The sequence below is a fragment of the Amphiura filiformis genome, chromosome 14 (genome assembly GCF_039555335.1).
Source record: "Amphiura filiformis chromosome 14, Afil_fr2py, whole genome shotgun sequence".
Lineage (NCBI taxonomy): Eukaryota > Metazoa > Echinodermata > Ophiuroidea > Amphilepidida > Amphiuridae > Amphiura > Amphiura filiformis.
In genome coordinates this window covers 10917942-10936403 of record NC_092641.1, presented here as the reverse complement: position 1 = coordinate 10936403, position 18462 = coordinate 10917942, and the positions used below count along the sequence as shown (strand labels likewise).

The window sequence follows — 18462 nt, the reverse complement described above, 5'->3', positions numbered from 1 at the left end:
ATGTCTGGTAGATATTTTGTGTGTTAAAGAAAGTAGACCAAATGTAGGACTTGAATTAATAATCTGTGATGCTTTTGGCGAAATGTGACAAGAACATTCTTAAAATATGATATTTCAATATTAATCCGTGTTGCTATAAGGCCCGCCGATTACGAGGTGATCAAAGCTAGGATTGTGCATGCACTTCTAGTGTGGTCACCACAAATCACTACGTTTCAGTTTGTATAAATATGGGGGATGAGGCTATCGATTGGGTGAGAGACCTTTAAAGCAAAGCAATATTTGTGCAAAATTTCTCTGAATGTGGAGACAAATGCAAGAATTGGCCTATATTTTGTTAAATCACAACAATCAGAAATATGCCTTTTTCTTTTTTCATTCCAGAGCACCGTCCAAGTAACGTTTGACCGCCTGAAAGCAGGTAGTCTACCGCCTAAGTTTAGCACAGTCCGAGCCGAAGCCGGCCCCAGAGATCTCCTGGTGAGTTACTAGTCATTATGTATTTAACTCCTAACCTTCTTCAATTGAAAGGTCAGGGGTCATAGAAGATTGAATTTTCATCATCTCTTATCTCTTCAGTTTAGAGCGAAGGCTTGTCTCTGAACCAACATTTGCTATCTCAGAGAATTCAATCAAGTGAATAACTTTCAAATTTGTTTGCTCTAAAAAAACAGTTTTACTCGTTAAAGTCTTATTGAGCATATAGCATATGTAGTTACAAAGTAATAACAGTTGCCTAGTTACAATTTACTCAAGCCAAAGAATTAGATATGAGAAGCCAGACTCCATAATATATTCCCTATAGTAAAATTTGTAGATGGAATGGAAATCTGTTATATCGGCACATAATGGAGACCAGGTAACTGGGACAAAACTTTTCAAAATCTTTTTTTAAACCAACTAACAAATGTATCCTCTTTCTTATATTTCAGACCATAACATGTCAGGTAGAAGCATCTGGTGTTGCGTTTGTCATATTTGCTACGCAACAAACGCCCTCAAGTGTCAAACTCTCCACATGCGATGTCACCATTGAACAATTAACAGGAAAAGTAAGTAGTTTGTGACATGTTATGCAGGTTTCATACTTTCTGCCGCTTGCCGCTGAGCGGTGTGACGCTTCATCATGTCGCTTGCACTTGTCTGCAAGCAGATTGGCCACACCACTGAGCGGCATCAGCATGACTCAGAAAGCCATTGTTTCATACTTTTTGCTGCTGAGTGGTGTGACGCTTCATTATGCCACTTGCACTTGTCTGCAAGTGGAGTGGCACATCACTTAGCAGCAGTGGCATGACTCTGATAACCATTGTTGCCGCTCACCACCGCTCCAAAATCGTATTTTTGTTGTCATATATCACAGCGGCACCGCTCCGAGTTGACTTGAATTCAACTTCCAGCGATGCTGCCACTTGGGCAAAGCGGTCAAGTTATCGATATATCGGCTTGCCGCTGGTTACCGCTAGCGTTTCTGGTGCGACTGCACAGTGAAGCGAAATCATCGTCAAAACGGCAAGCAGCAGGAAAGTATGAAACCAGCATTTTAGTGTATTCCATTGTTTCAGAATAAACACAGTACCAAAAGAAAGTCCTCACTTTTTTGAGTGATATTAATGTAAACACACCAAAAAGTAATTATAAAAAGCAACATATGGCATGTACTATTAAAAGTGGAAATTTTCACCCTACATTATTTTTGCGCTTTTTGGAAGTTTTCACACCCCAAGTACCACTAAAGAACAATGCACAATATATATGTATAGATCAGTGTTTAGAATTGTGAATTTAAAGACAAGTCAAACAATTCAAAAATTGGCAAAGTGTGAACATTCAATAATCACACGAAAGTGGACATTTTTACTTGATTATTTTTTTGCATAAATTGCCCAGTAATTGTGCACTGTTTCACTTGCTCTTCAAGTTGTGATTTTTAAATCTCCTTATATTGACCTACATATATATATGCACGTTGCTATACAGTAAGCCAAAAATTAAGGTACCAGTTGTGTTCACCCTGTATCCTAAATAAAGACAAATATGTAAGATTAAAACAAGCAGCCAATACCTGTACTCTTTAGCTCTGATTTAAGACCTTATTTGTTGAAATTGATTAAGAATTAAAGAAACAGTGATCTAAAAACTAATGAAGAAACAAAATCAAATGTTGCACTTTTGTGTTCTAATCAATGAAAGCATGACGCTAGTTTTACGTGCTAATCAATGGAAGCATGGCGCTGGTTCACTTTAGTGAACGCGTTGTGTACAATTCAATAGCGCATGCAATGGAAGAAACTGCAACTTTTAAATTGGCACCTTCCTTCGGGTTTTGGATCGTTGTGTCTTTATTTCTTGAACAAGTGCAACGAATGAGGTCTTAAATTCGAGCTAAAAGGTGCAGCTATTGGCGGCTGGTTCCAATTATGACATATCTGCCTTTGTTTAGGATACAAGGGGTGATCATAACTGGCACCTTAATTATTTGGCTTACTGTATATCGTGGTAGCAGCTTCGAACATGAAAAACATGAAAATAAATGTAGACAAAAAATTTCCACCTACATATCGCATTTTGAGCGTGAACTCTTTCACCAGTGTGAAAACACAGACCTATCAGTATCAGACAGCAATGTAAATACTATTGATTGACTGGAATTAATTAGTTGTATTATCTATTAAATTGACAGCTCTCTTGTTATCAGAGTGTATGCATATGATATGATTGGTGTCACTTGTTATATAATTAAAGACAGAGATAAAAACAATTTATCGCGTCTGATGTCACTGTCAATTACGATCCTTGATTGGTTTACACAGGTTAATCAGTACGTAAAAGGAAGACCGATCTATCTGGTGCTGATCGGAGAAAAGGAATAGCAGCAAATGGCGGAAAAATTACGTACTTTTACAAGGCAAAAAGCAGCTTTTCTAGGCATTGTGGACATGGTGCCTTCGGTTATGAAAGTTTTCTACTATTAAGACCTAACTTTTGAGATGGTTTGCATGTCGAAAGGTGCAAAATTAACAAAAAGGTGCCCGCTTATAAATCCGCGTTCAGCAAGTCATCATCACGACACTTGTAAACAAACCGTGCTCGAGTTTGATTGACAGATGACGTCAGACGCGATAAATTCTCTTTATCTTTGTCTTTCATTATAGCAGGGAAGTTTGAGTTATTACGTGCTTAATGGCCAAATATACTGCTCCAAGAAAGTATCCTTACACTTGGAAAAATAACTATATATATTGGGGTAACTTTTTTTAGTAGATGCACTATCTAATCTGGCACATTTTGACACCCCATTGAATCCAATGTGACTTCAAGAAGCAAAGTTACAAGCATTTGATTAGACGAAGGTCCAGTTTTAAAAGTGACGAACTGGCCTACATTTGTATTTAAAACTCAAAAGCGCAGTATATAATTGCTGTGTTGCTCTCCCAAGCTTTAAATCTGGTGGTGAGCCGGCTGAATATTTTTCTTTTAGTGAACATGAGGGATCCGGGAATAGTCTTGGGGGTATGATGAAAAAATAATTTGTTAAAAAATTATGACCGTGGATATCCACGGTTGCTGTGGGTCTGCACTTATATGCGTGAAATGTCATAGCTGGGTCCATGTTTGTCGGTGAAAACAAATGCATATCAGACACACCCCCCACCTGCATGAACCTCAACACACGCCCCAATACATACATATATGTAAGGCTTGTGTGTGAATAGTGAAAATGTGTGATAGACAAGGGTCTTACATGGCAAGAGACAGTATGCATACATGTAGAAAAAATCTGATCATGTACCCCTTCAACTACCATTAACATCTACACTGTTTTGCCTTTATTTTTTTTAAAATCTTTTACACTTGTAAATAATTTCCTAGTATAAGATTAAGGTGGGTTTTGATTTTTTGCTTGTTGAAATATATTTGTGTCATGCACCTTAGCTGAGAAACACATATTTTGAATGCACACTTATACACTGTACATGGAATTCAGTGACGTGTCCACTGTCCAATAACAAAATTGAATAGCATTAGAGGTTAATAACTGCGCATCGGTTATTTGGAGGGCATTGTGAAAAATCTAAACATTTTGCCTTGAACCGAGGAATATCCCGAGGATATTCCAAGTCCAAAGCAAAATGGCTGACATATTACCGATGCAAAGGAATTAACCTCATTCATAACCGTCACTTTGATCTCTTAACTTAACAAAATAACACAAAATTTTCCTCAAAATTTTGTAAAAATAAACATTTTTTACATCTTCCCTTTCCTAAAATCAATCAGGCTAAAACAAGACGACCAATAACAAAAGTGCATATCAGAATATGTGCAAATATGGTAGCGTGCAATCCACATTGTTTGGACGCAAAATACGGCGCACACGCAGGTAAATTGTGTGCGACATTGGAACAATTTCGCATTTTGCGGTCAATTGTTCGCGTGTTCACAAATGATAAAATATGATTGGGTCGCATGCATCACGTTTATTAATGAGGTTATGAATTTGTGATGTTACCTTTTGGCTAGCTTCTGACCAGAATTAACCTATATTTGGATTGGACTCAATTTAGCATTCAAATTGCAAATGTTAGCTCGCTCCATGCACATTCTAGGAGCAGTACAGTGGATTAGTGATTTGGCCCACACTTTGAATTTATGTCTGGTACATGTATGTCACTGATGAAATCATGTCTGTTTAGGAGTCATGACCCAAATGATACTTTTACTTTGTTTAAAAGAATTTTGAGATCAACAGTGGGGCCTTATTACTAGTATTAACTCCTTTGGTTGGACATTAAACATTGTGACCGTACAGCACGAATGAGCCGTAAATTCCCTAAATTGCATTCTGAGTTACAGTGTAAAATGCGTATGAAGATCGAATACATTGGTAACTTAAACTGGCCCGACATCTATCTCATTTTGATAGTCAAATACCAATCAATAATCCTATTTTTGAAGTGGATAATAAGCTTCTACCTTAGATGGCTATACAATTTTTAATAGTGCTGGTCTTTGTTTGTTTTGGCTAAATCCTGTTCAAGTGGTGGGTTACCAGGCAAAGTATTTTGTATAGGTATGTATAACCAACAATTAACAATGAGAGAACTTTCTTAAACCATGTTAACTTTGGGATGATTTGAAATGACCGCTAATTATGACTGTTTGATATTTATAGCCAGCAATGTGGAAAAAGAGACACATATAGAAACGAAATCATTTTGTTGAAGGAGCAACGTTTAACAAACCATAACCCGGCTTCTGGATATCGCTTGAAGTCAAATGATATACCATTTTAAAGCTTATGATGTATATTTTCTAAACACGAAATAAAACAAAATTGACAGGGGGAGGAATTTACGGCTCATTCGCCGTGTACGGTCACATTTAAGAGTCAAAATGCTCACATCTGTTGTACTGTTGATGTATGAACAACTCTTGTATCAATGAGAACTTCAATTTACATTGCGCACATTTGCACTTTCTGCCATTTTTCATGATATTGGGGAAATAAAGACCAGCTTATTACAATTTTTTTCTCTCTATCTTTGATTTAAAATGTCTTAAATACACACATGTCAATGTGAATAAGTACTAGATCACATGTAAGACCAGGTTGTTTCTCTCTTTGATAGAATACCTTTCTGCACACACATTGTCAATGCAAATATGTAGACACAATTAAATTTTCTTTATAAAAAAATAGCTTTTATGTTTCAAATAAGACTAGGTTGTACAGACGTGTCTCTCTCTTTGATGAAATACCTTTCTACTCACGCAATATAGACACACATTTCTTTTCAAATCATATTTTAGAAAGCTTTTTTCACCAATGTTTTAAATAAAATAATTTTGCACCTTTCAGTGTGTTGTAAAGAGTTGAAGAAGAGATTACTCATTCTTATTGCTGGGCTATTCTGTTTAAAATCCATATACCCCCCTATGGAAGACTTGATCTTAATCTCCCACACAGGGGGTGTAGAATTCAAATGGAGTCACCCGAACCCATTCAGGTAACCATATTAGAAATTCACAGCCCCTGATCATGTTATCCATAGGGGTACTGGTTTTCAACTGGAATAGCCCATTGCTGCGGTGAATCTGCATATTTAGGATTTTGGATTTCCATGCATTGGAACTAAGAGTAAAAAAGTCAAAAGCTATATTTTTTGTGAAATCTTTTATATTTTTCTGTTCAAACAAAAGGCCTGTGACAACATGAAAAGATGACAGATTGACACTTTTTGTCATACAAGTTCACTGGTTCATAGTGGTTTTGGCACATTGCTTTTTATTGCTTTCATTGGTTACATTGTAGAGCTGCTTCATCACCCCTGAGAAATGACTGTGTAGTATTACGTGAAGTTGTAATACATTTTCCCAGTCATGGATTTAAAACAGTGGTGCAGACTTAAAGTAGACTTACAATGTATCTGGTAAAATGAATTTTACTTTTACAACTGCATACATTCAAAATCTGAAGGAGAAAATAATTTTGTTTAGCTACCTGTCACACCGGCCTGACGAGGAAGTTGTAGTCAGTAGGATGGAGTTCTGTAGATTCTGTTTTCTTGAGTCTTGGAATGCAACAATTTTCAGTTGTGAAAGTAAAATGTATTTTGTGATCTGTGTTATGTAACAGTACCAGTATCATAACCATAAACAATGTTGTGATAGACCAGGGACTGCCTTTTGAAGAGAGCGACTCTGAGCGAGAGCGACTCTGAGCGAGAGCAATTGCTCTCCTACTGCTCTCAAATCTGATATTTGAGAGTGTTTTTAGCTCTCCTTGGTGAAACATTCTGTCCTTACATTCTATATACAATGCTCTAAACAGCTCTCCTTGAAGCTCTCCTTGATGGCTCCAGAAGAGCTATTTAATGCTCTCCTGAAAGTTTCAAATGACTGTCCCTGATAGACATGTACCAATAAGATTCATTTTAAAACTGCCGTTTGTTACTTATCATGCTCATTGTGTTTTCTCTAGACCTGCATCATAAAGTACATCTCTACAAGTAAATTTATGTACCGTAACCACCCGAGTATAAGCCCACCTTCGGCTATAAGCCCACCCCCTATTTTTCAAAACATTCTGGGAACAAGGGTGCACTCAGGTATAAGCCCAGTACTAAATGTTGGCCAAATTCTTAAATCAAATCAATACTTTGCTCTCATATTTAAGAACAAATATAAAAAATATCAGTTGATAATTAACATTCCACACTTATATAATTTTAAGAAATCGACATAAAAGATAGAAATTACTGGGCATATACAAATGGGGGTGATTGTTCTTATTTTTAAATTCAAGTATTAGCCCAGAGGATGATTTAAGCACTTCCCAGCAAGTCTTGCGGTTAGCACAGCTGTGTGCGTAAACATGACACCACTGCCGCCCACTGCATACACACGTGCATGGTTAAATTTGAATTTGGACAGATATATTTACAATAAATACACCTTCAAATAGTTGGTCGATTTCACATTTTATGTTATCTACAGAAGGTGTGAATTATCATTCATGCATACATCACTTTAGATCTGAAATCGACCAAATAATGACGACACACGGGCAATTCTAAAACAACATCTTTTGCACAGAGTTCAATGGGATTTGAAAAGTAAAGTGGCAGTTGAAACTCTAGTGATAACACATTTACAGTGCATGATGGGGCTTCCTTAAATCATCCTCTGGTATTAGCCCTTCCCCGGTTATAAGCCCACCCCCATTTTTGAAGTGAAATCTGCCATCTAGGGGGTGGGCTTATACCCGAGTGATTACGGTATCTAAGAAAATTAACCTTGCTTCAATATTACAAGAGAGTATTTAAAAATGAGGAATTACACAATGACATTTCCACTTCACAGTCCCACCAGTGTAACATATGACGACATTGTAGTCAGGAGGGTGGAGCTTTGCAGAATCCTTTTTCTTGAGTCATGGAATGCTGTAATTTGCTGTTATTATTTAAATGATACAAAGCAACAACACAATGTTACCTATTCTCATCACATCTCTACAAGTATATCTGGAAAATGAACCTTGCTTCAATTTTACTTTTTTAGTAAACTGTAAAGTGTGCTGAGGCTTGTGGACCAACGTCTAGGCGTTTTTTGAGGACTTCCTAAATAACAACATTTCCACTGTGTTCCAGCCTCATGAGGAAGTGTGCAACATGTAGTCAGTAGTAGGGTGGAGCCTCACAGAATTGTTATTTTTGAGTCATCAAATACGAGAATTGCAGTAATTTGAAAGAAAGCTTAGGGGCACGCCCATTTGATTTTTTTTCGGTGGGGGCATTGGAAAAAAAAATTGCCTAATAGGAAAATAATGGTGGCCATAAAGTATTGAGAAAAAAACCCATGTTTCTGTGACATAAAATTTTCACAAATTTGTACATTTCCTTAAAAGTTTTATAGAAAAAATACATGTGAATCAAATGCACTCACGACATTCATAAAATTTTCATGCACAAAAACATTTCATGTAAACACACATACAGACGCACCCCTTAAATGCAGATGCACAAACCCACCCTACCTACATACTGATTATAGATGCCTACGTTACCATGTTTTAAACAACAAAAAGAATAATTTTCAATAATCAATTTTAATTTATAAAGCACTCAGTATATTTATAGCAGAAAGTAATTTTCCTCTGGGTTTTGTACACCCAATCTCTATGTAATAAACCATGAAGTGAATTATACCCATTATCGAGTTACCATGGTAACGTGAGGCTATTCAATGAGTATGCTGCTGGAATGCGGTGTTTCTGAGGCGTGACACTTGGCTCCTCTTTCCATCAACCAGCTATCAAAGCATCACCGCTGTTTTTGGAATAAATTTTAACACAACCACTATGATGATTTTAAACAGTTTTCATTTTTGTTTTATTTGAAACAACAATATTGAATATATAGCCTATATAGCAAATTTTCATTTATTTGTAACAACAATTTTGAATATAGGCACATTGGCATAGTTATATTATTTTCAACAAAATTGTAAGAAATCTGTTAATGATAAATTTGAAACACAGAGCTTAATTTTTTTTATGGCTTATTATTTTTTTCTTTTCAATTCCATTAAATTATGATATACTAATGCTACATTGTACCCTACTCCTGGTATCAGACAAATATACAACTAAATGTTTAAATTAAATGAAAATAATTATGTTTGCTAGATAAAACACTTCTCAATCCCAATCTGACCGTATTTTGCATATTTTCTTACAATGACAGTCACTAAATTATCCAGAAAAGCAAGATTTCCCTCCAAATGACCATGTTTCCCTGCAAGGAGATTGCCAAATTGCCATTTTTTCTAAGCCTGCATAATAGTGTTATTTCGATTCAGAAAATGGATTTCAATTCAATTCAGATTCAATTCTTATTTTATAAAATCATTTTGATGCAATTTCAATTCAATTCTTCTCTGGTTTAAATCAATTTGGTTCAATTCCAATTCAATGCATTGAAATTAACTGCTAACCAATTTCAGTTCCAATTCACAGTATTTGAATTCAATTCATATTCATATTCAATTCTTATTACCAACACTGATACATTTTACAGGGCATTTTGGCTAAAAGCTGTTCAGGGAGAAAGTTTATTGTAACTGATAAGCTGGCAATACTGGTGAAATGGCAGAATCAAAATACATGTTGTATGCATTTCAATTCAATGAATTGAAATGAAATGAACAAAAAACATTTCGATTCAATGCATTGAATTGAAATGAAAAATATAAACATTTTGATTCAAATCACTGAATTGAAATGAAAAAAGGCCAAAATCAAATTCAATTCAATTCGTATTCTAATGCATTGAAATAACACTACTGCATAATGCATCTAAAATATTGATTGAATATATGAAATGTTAACTTTTATTCCCAGTTTTAAATTAAGCCATGTTTCATCTTGCAAAAAAGGATAATATTTTTTTAATTCAAACAAATTCTGTAATTGAAACGGTTCTGTATTTATCTTGAATTGTGAGCAGTCACTGGAATGTAAATAAATACCCTGCTTTGCCCACATATATTTACACAGATGGACCAGTGAAGGTTATGTACATGTAGATATGCAGAACATCTACAACATACATCATGAGTGGGAGATGATATTTATGGACAAAGATGTCTCCTTGAGGTAGTGCCTTTTATATTTTCAAATACTTAAAAAAAGGCAGTAGACATGGTAGAATAATGTGTGTCCTCCAAGGGTTTAGCAGCCAAAATTGGGCTATTCCATTTAAAATCCACACTACCCCTGTGGAAGATTTTGGAAATATCTGCCACAGGGGGAGTATGATTTTCAAACAGAGTGAACACATTGGCAGTTCCATTTGTAACTCATACTCCCTCAGTGGAAGATTCAGGTTGAATCTTTCTCAGAGGGTGTATGAAATTTAAATGGAGCTGCCTAATGTGCTCATTCCATTTGAAATTCATACTCCCCATGTGGCAGATATTTCCAAAATCTTCCACAGGGGGAGTGTGGATTTTTAATGGAATAGCCTAATACATCTTCTGGTACAAGTTGAATTTCTTCACTGAGAAGTTAGAAGTCAGGTTCAGAAAAATCAGCATTGTGTGCCACAGATGTTTGATTTAGCAGGTTGACTTACAGTTACATGCAAGTACATGTACACGTGTTACATGTACATATGTTTTACAAAAAAATATGACATTTTAATGTGACATTTAAACTAACAATTGGGGACTGATTTTTATATCACCAATAAGGCACACCCGCAATACATTATTAAGTTATTCGCAATTACAGCCCATACTAGAAATTCTTGAAATAAAATAAACAGACATCGCAACATCAAAGAAGTTTTACAGTAATAAAATTCCTTTATGTCTGCAAAACATACAATTTGTCTTGAAACGTAAAGCAGTTATATGTAAAAGAGTGGAATTGGAGCAACTCTTTTTGGAGTGGTACATTTCACTCCAGATGTATAGTGAGTGCCAGCTACCGGGTAAACCCTATATTGTTCAATCTCAAAAGAGCGGATTATTTTACCACCACAAAATGAAAGTTCATTCTTCTCAGATTTTCACTCTATTTTAAAAGAGGGTATAGTTCTCTGCGCACCCTGTGTTTTAGGGTTAGGTTTAGGTTAGGGTTATAATTAGGGTGGTTTAGGCTTAGGGTTATAATTAGGGTGGGTTATAATTAGGGTAGGGGTTATACTTGTGTACAAGATATTCCAGAATTATTCCAAAAAGAGGTATTCCATAATCAATGATAGAATGGCCTTTTCACCCTTTTACATTTACGGGAGCACAGTGCCGAGCGGAACGGGCTCCGACTCATAATCAGAAAGTTGCGGGTTCGAGCCCCGGTGATGCTATTGTGTTGTGCCCTTGAGTAAGGCACATTATCTCGATTACTCCTCTCCACCAGTGTTCGATTTAGAGGGGTTTTACATGCACAAATGCATGTAACTTTGGCTCTGTGCGTGTAGAATTTTGCCTGTACATGCAAAATTTTGTGTTATTCAGCCCATTTTGAGGAAAAAATCAGTGTTGTTTTATTTTCTAAATCAAACCCTGCTCTCCACCCAGGTGTATAAATGGATACCGGCATTCTTAAATGCTGGGTAGGTAACAGACTCGCTGTGGAGGAGGTGTAGCGATCCCCCTATTGCAACATTACATGGAGGAGTCTGGCCCAATCGCCATTGAAAGAGAGATGGGCACTCCGATCACTGTTTATACAGGATCGTCTCCTTTCAGCCCTCGAATTAAGGATCTGAAGGGGCACGGCAACTTTTTTAGGGCAAGTTGAAAATTGCCTTGGATTTTCACTGAAAAGGCAAGGCAGCATGGCAGTCTGTAATATTTCAAGAGGACATCATGGCAACTGTTGAAAAATTGAGAAAGGCAAGGTAATTTCTCAAAAGTGAAGAAAACACAAACATAGATAGATGATTTTATAATGAAGGGGCAGGGCTGGGGCAACGACGGCAACTTCATTAGAGGGCACGGCAAGTGACTGCCATGGGTAAAGGACATATTTTGAGGGCATTACGGCAGTGGGGGTGGGCACCCACGGCAAAATGCCATGGGTGCCGTGGGTTAATTCGAGGGCTATCTCCTTTACCTTTACTTATATAAAACTAGAAACACATGGTCAAAATAATGGGAATATGTAATGATACTACACAGGTTTACATACATGTACAATTCTCATGTGAGTTAAAATCAGATTTCAGCTTTTATATCATAGTTGCAGAATAATCATAATGTTAGCAATAAATAAAATATGTGTGCACATTTTAAATAGAGAGGAGCCGTCATTTTGTCTGGATCTTAAAATCAATTTCTGGACACATCTATAGCTTATTGTGACACGCTCAGCTATCAGTATACTATACTGCGCCAATAAAGTATCCTTACACTTGGAAAAATAATCACAACTTCCAAATTGAATAATATGGGGGTATATTTGTTGTTTTTAATAGATACACTATCTAATCCTGCACATTATGATACCACATTGAATCCAATGTGACTTCAAGAAGCAAAGTTACAAGCATTTGATTAGTTACAAGCATTAGACGAAGATCCTGTTTTAAAAGTGACAAACTGAAATTGTAATTATTTTTCCAAGTGTAAGGATACTTTATTGGCGCAGTATAGTATCTTATCATTGCTTTCTCTACAACACTTGAATGCTACATACTGACTCGAGTGTCAAATTTATATTCCATGTAGCACTGCTGGATCCTTCTCACCCTACACCTTTTAAATGACCTAGACAACTAATTGAAACCACTGGAGGCGACAGTGGATTCACTTCTGGCCAGTAATTATCATCTATTTTTGGAGGAACCTTGATTGTAAAATTGCTAATTAAAGAGCTTGATGAAATTGATTTATAAAGTGAGAGTGATGTTTACGTGAAATTTGTAGGTGAGAGGAAGAAGGATATTTGTGCTCTTTTTGTCGAAATCGAATTTTTGGTGGATTATGAAAATAGTTATAGGTAAATGAACATATTTTGAGCTGCCATAGAATAACATCTACAAGTAGGCCTATATGTCTCTAAATGAGTGTTTACAGGCCCGTTCCGACCATTAGGCCAGGTAAGGCAGGCACCTAGGGTGGCAAACGCAGAGGGGTGCAAAAAAGGGCAAAAAAAACCAGGAATGGAGGAAGAAAAGGGAAGAAAAAATGAGGACGGATAAAAGAAAATGGGAGGAAAAATAAAAAAGGGGTGAAAAGAGAAAGAGAAACAGAGAACGCTCATGGGCAGTATACAAATAGGTCAAAACTGATGAGTTTTCAAGGGGTAACCCCCTTAACACTTTTTTGGTATGCTTTGGTGGGGCAGCAGGGAGAGGCTTTGCCTAGGGCAGCAAAATCCCTAGGAACTGCCCTGAGTGTTTATAAAATATTGTATGATTCTGTCTACAAGCATATAGGCTCTCAATGAGTCTTTCTGTTTATGTCAGAGAGGAATGACAGAGACACCCTCTACAAAAACAATAATAATTAGTATTAAAGTTTGAGCAACTATATTATTGATACAAGCAGCTATACAAACATGTATTATTGTAAGATCAATCAGTTACATAAACAGAAAGACTCATTGAGAGGCATATTCTTGTATACAAAATAACAGAATTTTGTAAATCTTAAAAGCAGTTAGTTAATTTTTAATTAAAAATAATAGGTAAAAAGAATGAAACACAAAAATGCTCTTGCAAAGTGGCCTAAATTATGATTCGTATGACTTTTTTGCACTACTGAAGACAGCATTTGCTATCTACTGAAGACAGTATTTGCTATCTACGTTACTGTATACAGTGTAAATGCTATCTACTGAAGACAGCATTTGCTATCTACTGAAGACAGCATTTGCTATCTACTGAAGACAATATGTGACCCATCACATCGAAACAGACCACTTCGCGGCCAGCTTCATTGGCAGATAACAATGAAAGAAGATGAAAAAATATAAAGAATATAAAAAGAATTCTGAGCTTGTTTTGCCTCATAAAACATTTTTACTGTATCTGATTTCAACAAGCAAGGTGTCATTTTCAGAAACTTAAGTAGAAAGTCAAAAAGTGTCGTTTGGTATACCTTGATACAGAAGTTATCATACAGTGAAAGTAAGATTTTTTCATATAAAAACGCTTTTGTGTAAAATAGATTGCTATGCTGGAAAATGCTGCATTACTTGCCTTTTTGTACAGTAATTTATTGTAAGGTACAGGTCACAGAATTTGGAAAAAGACATTTGTGACACGATCAAGGGAAATGAGTCGGATGTCGCTAATATTGATTTTGAGATATTGGCAAAGAAAGTGTTAAAATTCTTTTGTTTTATGTTGTTTTCAGCGATTGATAAATTGGCGTAACTTCAGAAAGAAAAGTCGATCAACATGGGGTTTTCAGTTTCTGAAAGCTCTAAATGTCCTCTTTAGAAACATGTGTAAAACTCACTTTCGACCAGGGCCGACATGCGACTCATTCTCCTTGATCATGTCACATTTGCCCATAACTTTGTTCATTTTTGTCCAAAAGACATTGGTTGACCCCTTATTTTTTAAGTTAAATATATCACCTTTCTAAATTAACAATTTCCATGTGAAATATGATCAATATCCAATTTGAAAATTTGATGATCATCCCTATCTTGGTTTAATCATGTTTATTTGATATGACAGAATAAGAAACTGTCATATAAAACCGCTAGAATAAATACCACCATAGTAGTGAACACAGATACTATTACCACAAAATGCAATGAGGATCTGACCTTTTTGTCTGATAAAATCTGTCAGTATTCTACTGATTGCAAACACTGTTTAATAATTCACACATCTCTGATACTATCTTCCCTATGTAGGAAGTATCACATCAGTTATTTGTACAGTACTGTACAGCGGGAAATTTTCGCAGGGGTTTCATTTTCACGGTTGAACAGGCAACCACAAATTTTTTGACCCCGCGAAAGTAGTTTATTTATACATAGTGCTTACTGTGAATATATTCATTTATTTGGAAAGAGGAATTAAACACCAATTGAACTGTCCAGATTTAATAAAATCACAAAAAATTAACCCAGCCAAAAACAAAAAAAAAGACTACAGTACTTCCTATGCTGAAATGCCATCTTTGCTTAAATGATGCATTGAGTTAATCACTTCTAAGTTACCTTACTATAGTAGTTTTTGGCTCTGAGCGAAGCTAAAAGGGCCTAACTGATCGCAATAATTAGAGAGCCAATTCGGGCGTTGGTTTTTATGCTAAGGATGTTTGTCTGTTTGATATTTGGTCTTGAAATTTGTTTCTAAATTTTGCTTATTTATTATTTAATCGATTGCACTCCAGGTAGATTTCAAATACTGTCGATAAAATATGATTTTTTGGTAAAAAAGCCACGATGAACGAGTTGTTTTGTGGTACCCCGTGTGTGCTAGAGATTATTTTGGTCTGTATAATTTAAGTTGCGTAAAAGTGACGGAAACCAACGGAGGGTAATGTCTTAAGATTCAGTTCAGATTCAGGTAGATGTATCATACAGAATAAGTTACTACTATTTCATAACTTTTCTTAACTATTTCTTTACAATTTAAATAAAGAAATGGTTGAGGAATGTCAAAAAATGGTCAAGAACATGTCTGAATCTTGAATAAATCTGAACTAATGAATCGGGTAAATGAATTTCCTAATGGACTATTTTTCCTTGCAAAGTGCACATATTTTTGTGACCTCAATTTTGTGCAAAACACGGACCCAAAGTCATGAAAAATGTTCGTATTTCATCACACTCATTGTATTTTTGTTGGAATATAGTTTTAAAAAGTCAATTTAATCATATTGTGGACATGATTCTGAGGGAAAATTATATTTTCAATGAGATTTTACTTTACCCCACTTCGCAATATTGAACAATTTCCGTATTTTTCCATAGCAAAAACAGTCTAAATAAATGATGTTCCACTTTGCACAACAATTTTATACTTCAGAATATCAAAGATTGATATGTTTTCTCTTGAAAAACAACATGGTTTTTAGGCCAGGACTTCTTAAGAAATTCAAGACCAAGGTTTATTTGATCGATGTTACGTCGATGGTCCCCGATCTCGCCATGATTTTGGACTGCAGGCAGCTTGCTTGTTTTATGTTTACAATCAGGAGGTCATGACCTATGGCGTATTGATCGATTCTGATCTGTTCTGATTGGATGGTCTCAAGGTCGTCACAGTTATGAATGAATAATTCACAAGGTCATTAGGGGGTGGCAGTAATAGAAAAGGTCAAAATAATGTTGGATAATGAACATAATAAATGTACATAATATAATAATAATAATAATAATTGAATTCAAATGTGACTGAAATTAGTGGTTTCAGAAATCATTGATTGCAAGTTGCAAAGTTTCATCTTTTACTATAGGCTGTGCAATATTAATCATGAGCTAAATTTTGAGAGAAATCAAAAGGAATGGCAAGCAATCAATGACAGCAGGGGGGGGGAAATCACTTTTTTTTTTAGTATTCCCTGATCAGAAAAAAAGTTACAAAGATCAATTATTTGAACCTATGGCTGCTTTCGGAAACTAATAACAACTAGTAGGCCTATGGGCATGAAATTTGGTAGGTACAGTCAACATTTATAGCCAAATTTTCGGGAGGTCGTTTCGGGGTCATCTGAGGTCAAATTAGTAAAAACTACTGGATGGGCGTGAAACTTGGTGGATACAGTCGACATTGGAGTCGAATTTTTGGAAGGTCATTTCGGGGTCATCTGAGGTCAAATTAGTAAAACTGTCATATGGGCATGAAACTTGGTAGGTTCAGTCAGCGCAAAATATGGTAATTAAGTACCTAATTTGCATAATTTATGCGTAATAAGCAAAATACCTTGTGAACAGATTATTTGGAGATCCGTATAGAAATACAGTGGCGTAACTTGGTGGGGAGTAAGCGTGGCCAGATGTTCTCGACCTGATCAGATTATCAGCGCAAAATATGCTAATTAAGTACCTAATTTGCATAATTTATGCGTATTTGATGCGTATCAAGCAAAAAACCCCTTGTGAACAGCTTATCTGGAGATCCGTATGGGGTGCAGTGACGTAACTTGGTGGGGAGTAGCGTGGCCAGATGTTCTCGACCTGATTAGATTTTCAGCGCAAAATATGCTAAATAAGTACCTAATTTGCATAATTTTAAATGCGTATTTGATGCATATCAAGCAAAAAACCCTTGTGAACACCTTATCTGGAGATCCGTATGGGGTACAGTGACGTAACTTGGTGAGGAGTAGCGGGGCCAGAGGTTCTCGACCTGATTAGATTTTGAGCGTAAAATATGGTAATTAAGTACCTAATTTGCATAATATATGCGTAATAAGCAGAATACCTTGTGAACAGATTATCTGGAGGTCCGTATGGGGTACAGTGATGTAACTTGGTGGGGAGTTGCGTGGCCAGAGGTTCTCGACCTGATTAGATTTTCAGCGCAACATACTTTATCCAATTTCGTGAGGTCAAAGGTCACATAAAAGGTCAAAGGTCAAAGGTCAACTGAGGTCACCAAATCTTTTAATAATTATTTTTCAACTGTGCATCACATATCCAAATAACATATCGGTCATGTACCAAGGAAATATGACGACTTTAAGATAGTCGCTTTCCATGTAAAGTATAGCAAAGTAGCACTTTCAATGAGTGATAACTCGTAAAGGAAGCATCTTTCTGTTTTGATTTATTACTTTGATGAAATAGTTCTTTGGTATTGCCAAATTTGATTGCAAATTTGTAAGGTGGGCCCCTGAACCCCGCCATTTAAAGCCAAATTTTTGGAAGGTCATTTTGGGGTCACCAGGGTCATCTGAGGTCAAATTAGTAAAACTGTCGTATGGGCATGAAACTTGGTGGGTACAGTCAACATTTCAAGCCAAATTTTTGGAAGGTCATTTCGGGGTCATCTGAGGTCAAATTAGTAAAACTGTCGGATGGGCATGAAACTTGGTGGGTACAGTCAACATTTAAAGCCAAATTTTGGAAGGTCATTTTGAGGTTACCAGGGTCATCTGAGGTCAAATTAGTAAAACTGTCGGATGGGCATGAAACTTGGTGGGTATAGTCAACATTTAAAGCCAAATTTTTGGAAGGTCATTTCAGGGTCACCAGGGGTCATCTGAGGTCAAATTAGTAAAAACTGTTGCACGGGCATGAAACTTGGTGGGTAGAGTCAACATTTAAAACCAAATATTTGGAAGGTCATTTCGAGTCACCAGGGGTCATCTGAGGTCAAATTAGTAAAAACTGTCGTATGGGCATGAAACTTGGTGGGTACAGTCAACATTTAAAGCCAAATTTTTGGAAGGTCAGTTCGAGGCCATCAGGGGTCATCTGAGGTCTAATTAGTAAAAACTGTCATATGGGCATGAAACTTAGCACGGGGGGTACAGTCAACA

The 18462-nt window shown here is 36.2% G+C and overlaps 1 protein-coding gene across 1 annotated transcript in view; it reads left to right on the top strand.

Moving 5' to 3' along the window:
* The first annotated feature begins 230 nt into the window (after window positions 1–230).
* LOC140169186 (uncharacterized) overlaps window positions 231–18462 on the top strand; it is a 144915-nt gene continuing 126683 nt past the window's right edge. Inside the window, exons 1-3 of the mRNA XM_072192444.1 lie at window positions 231–254; window positions 385–480; window positions 933–1052. Coding sequence (XP_072048545.1) covers window positions 231–254; window positions 385–480; window positions 933–1052 — 240 coding nt within the window. The remainder of the gene's footprint in view (window positions 255–384; window positions 481–932; window positions 1053–18462) is intronic.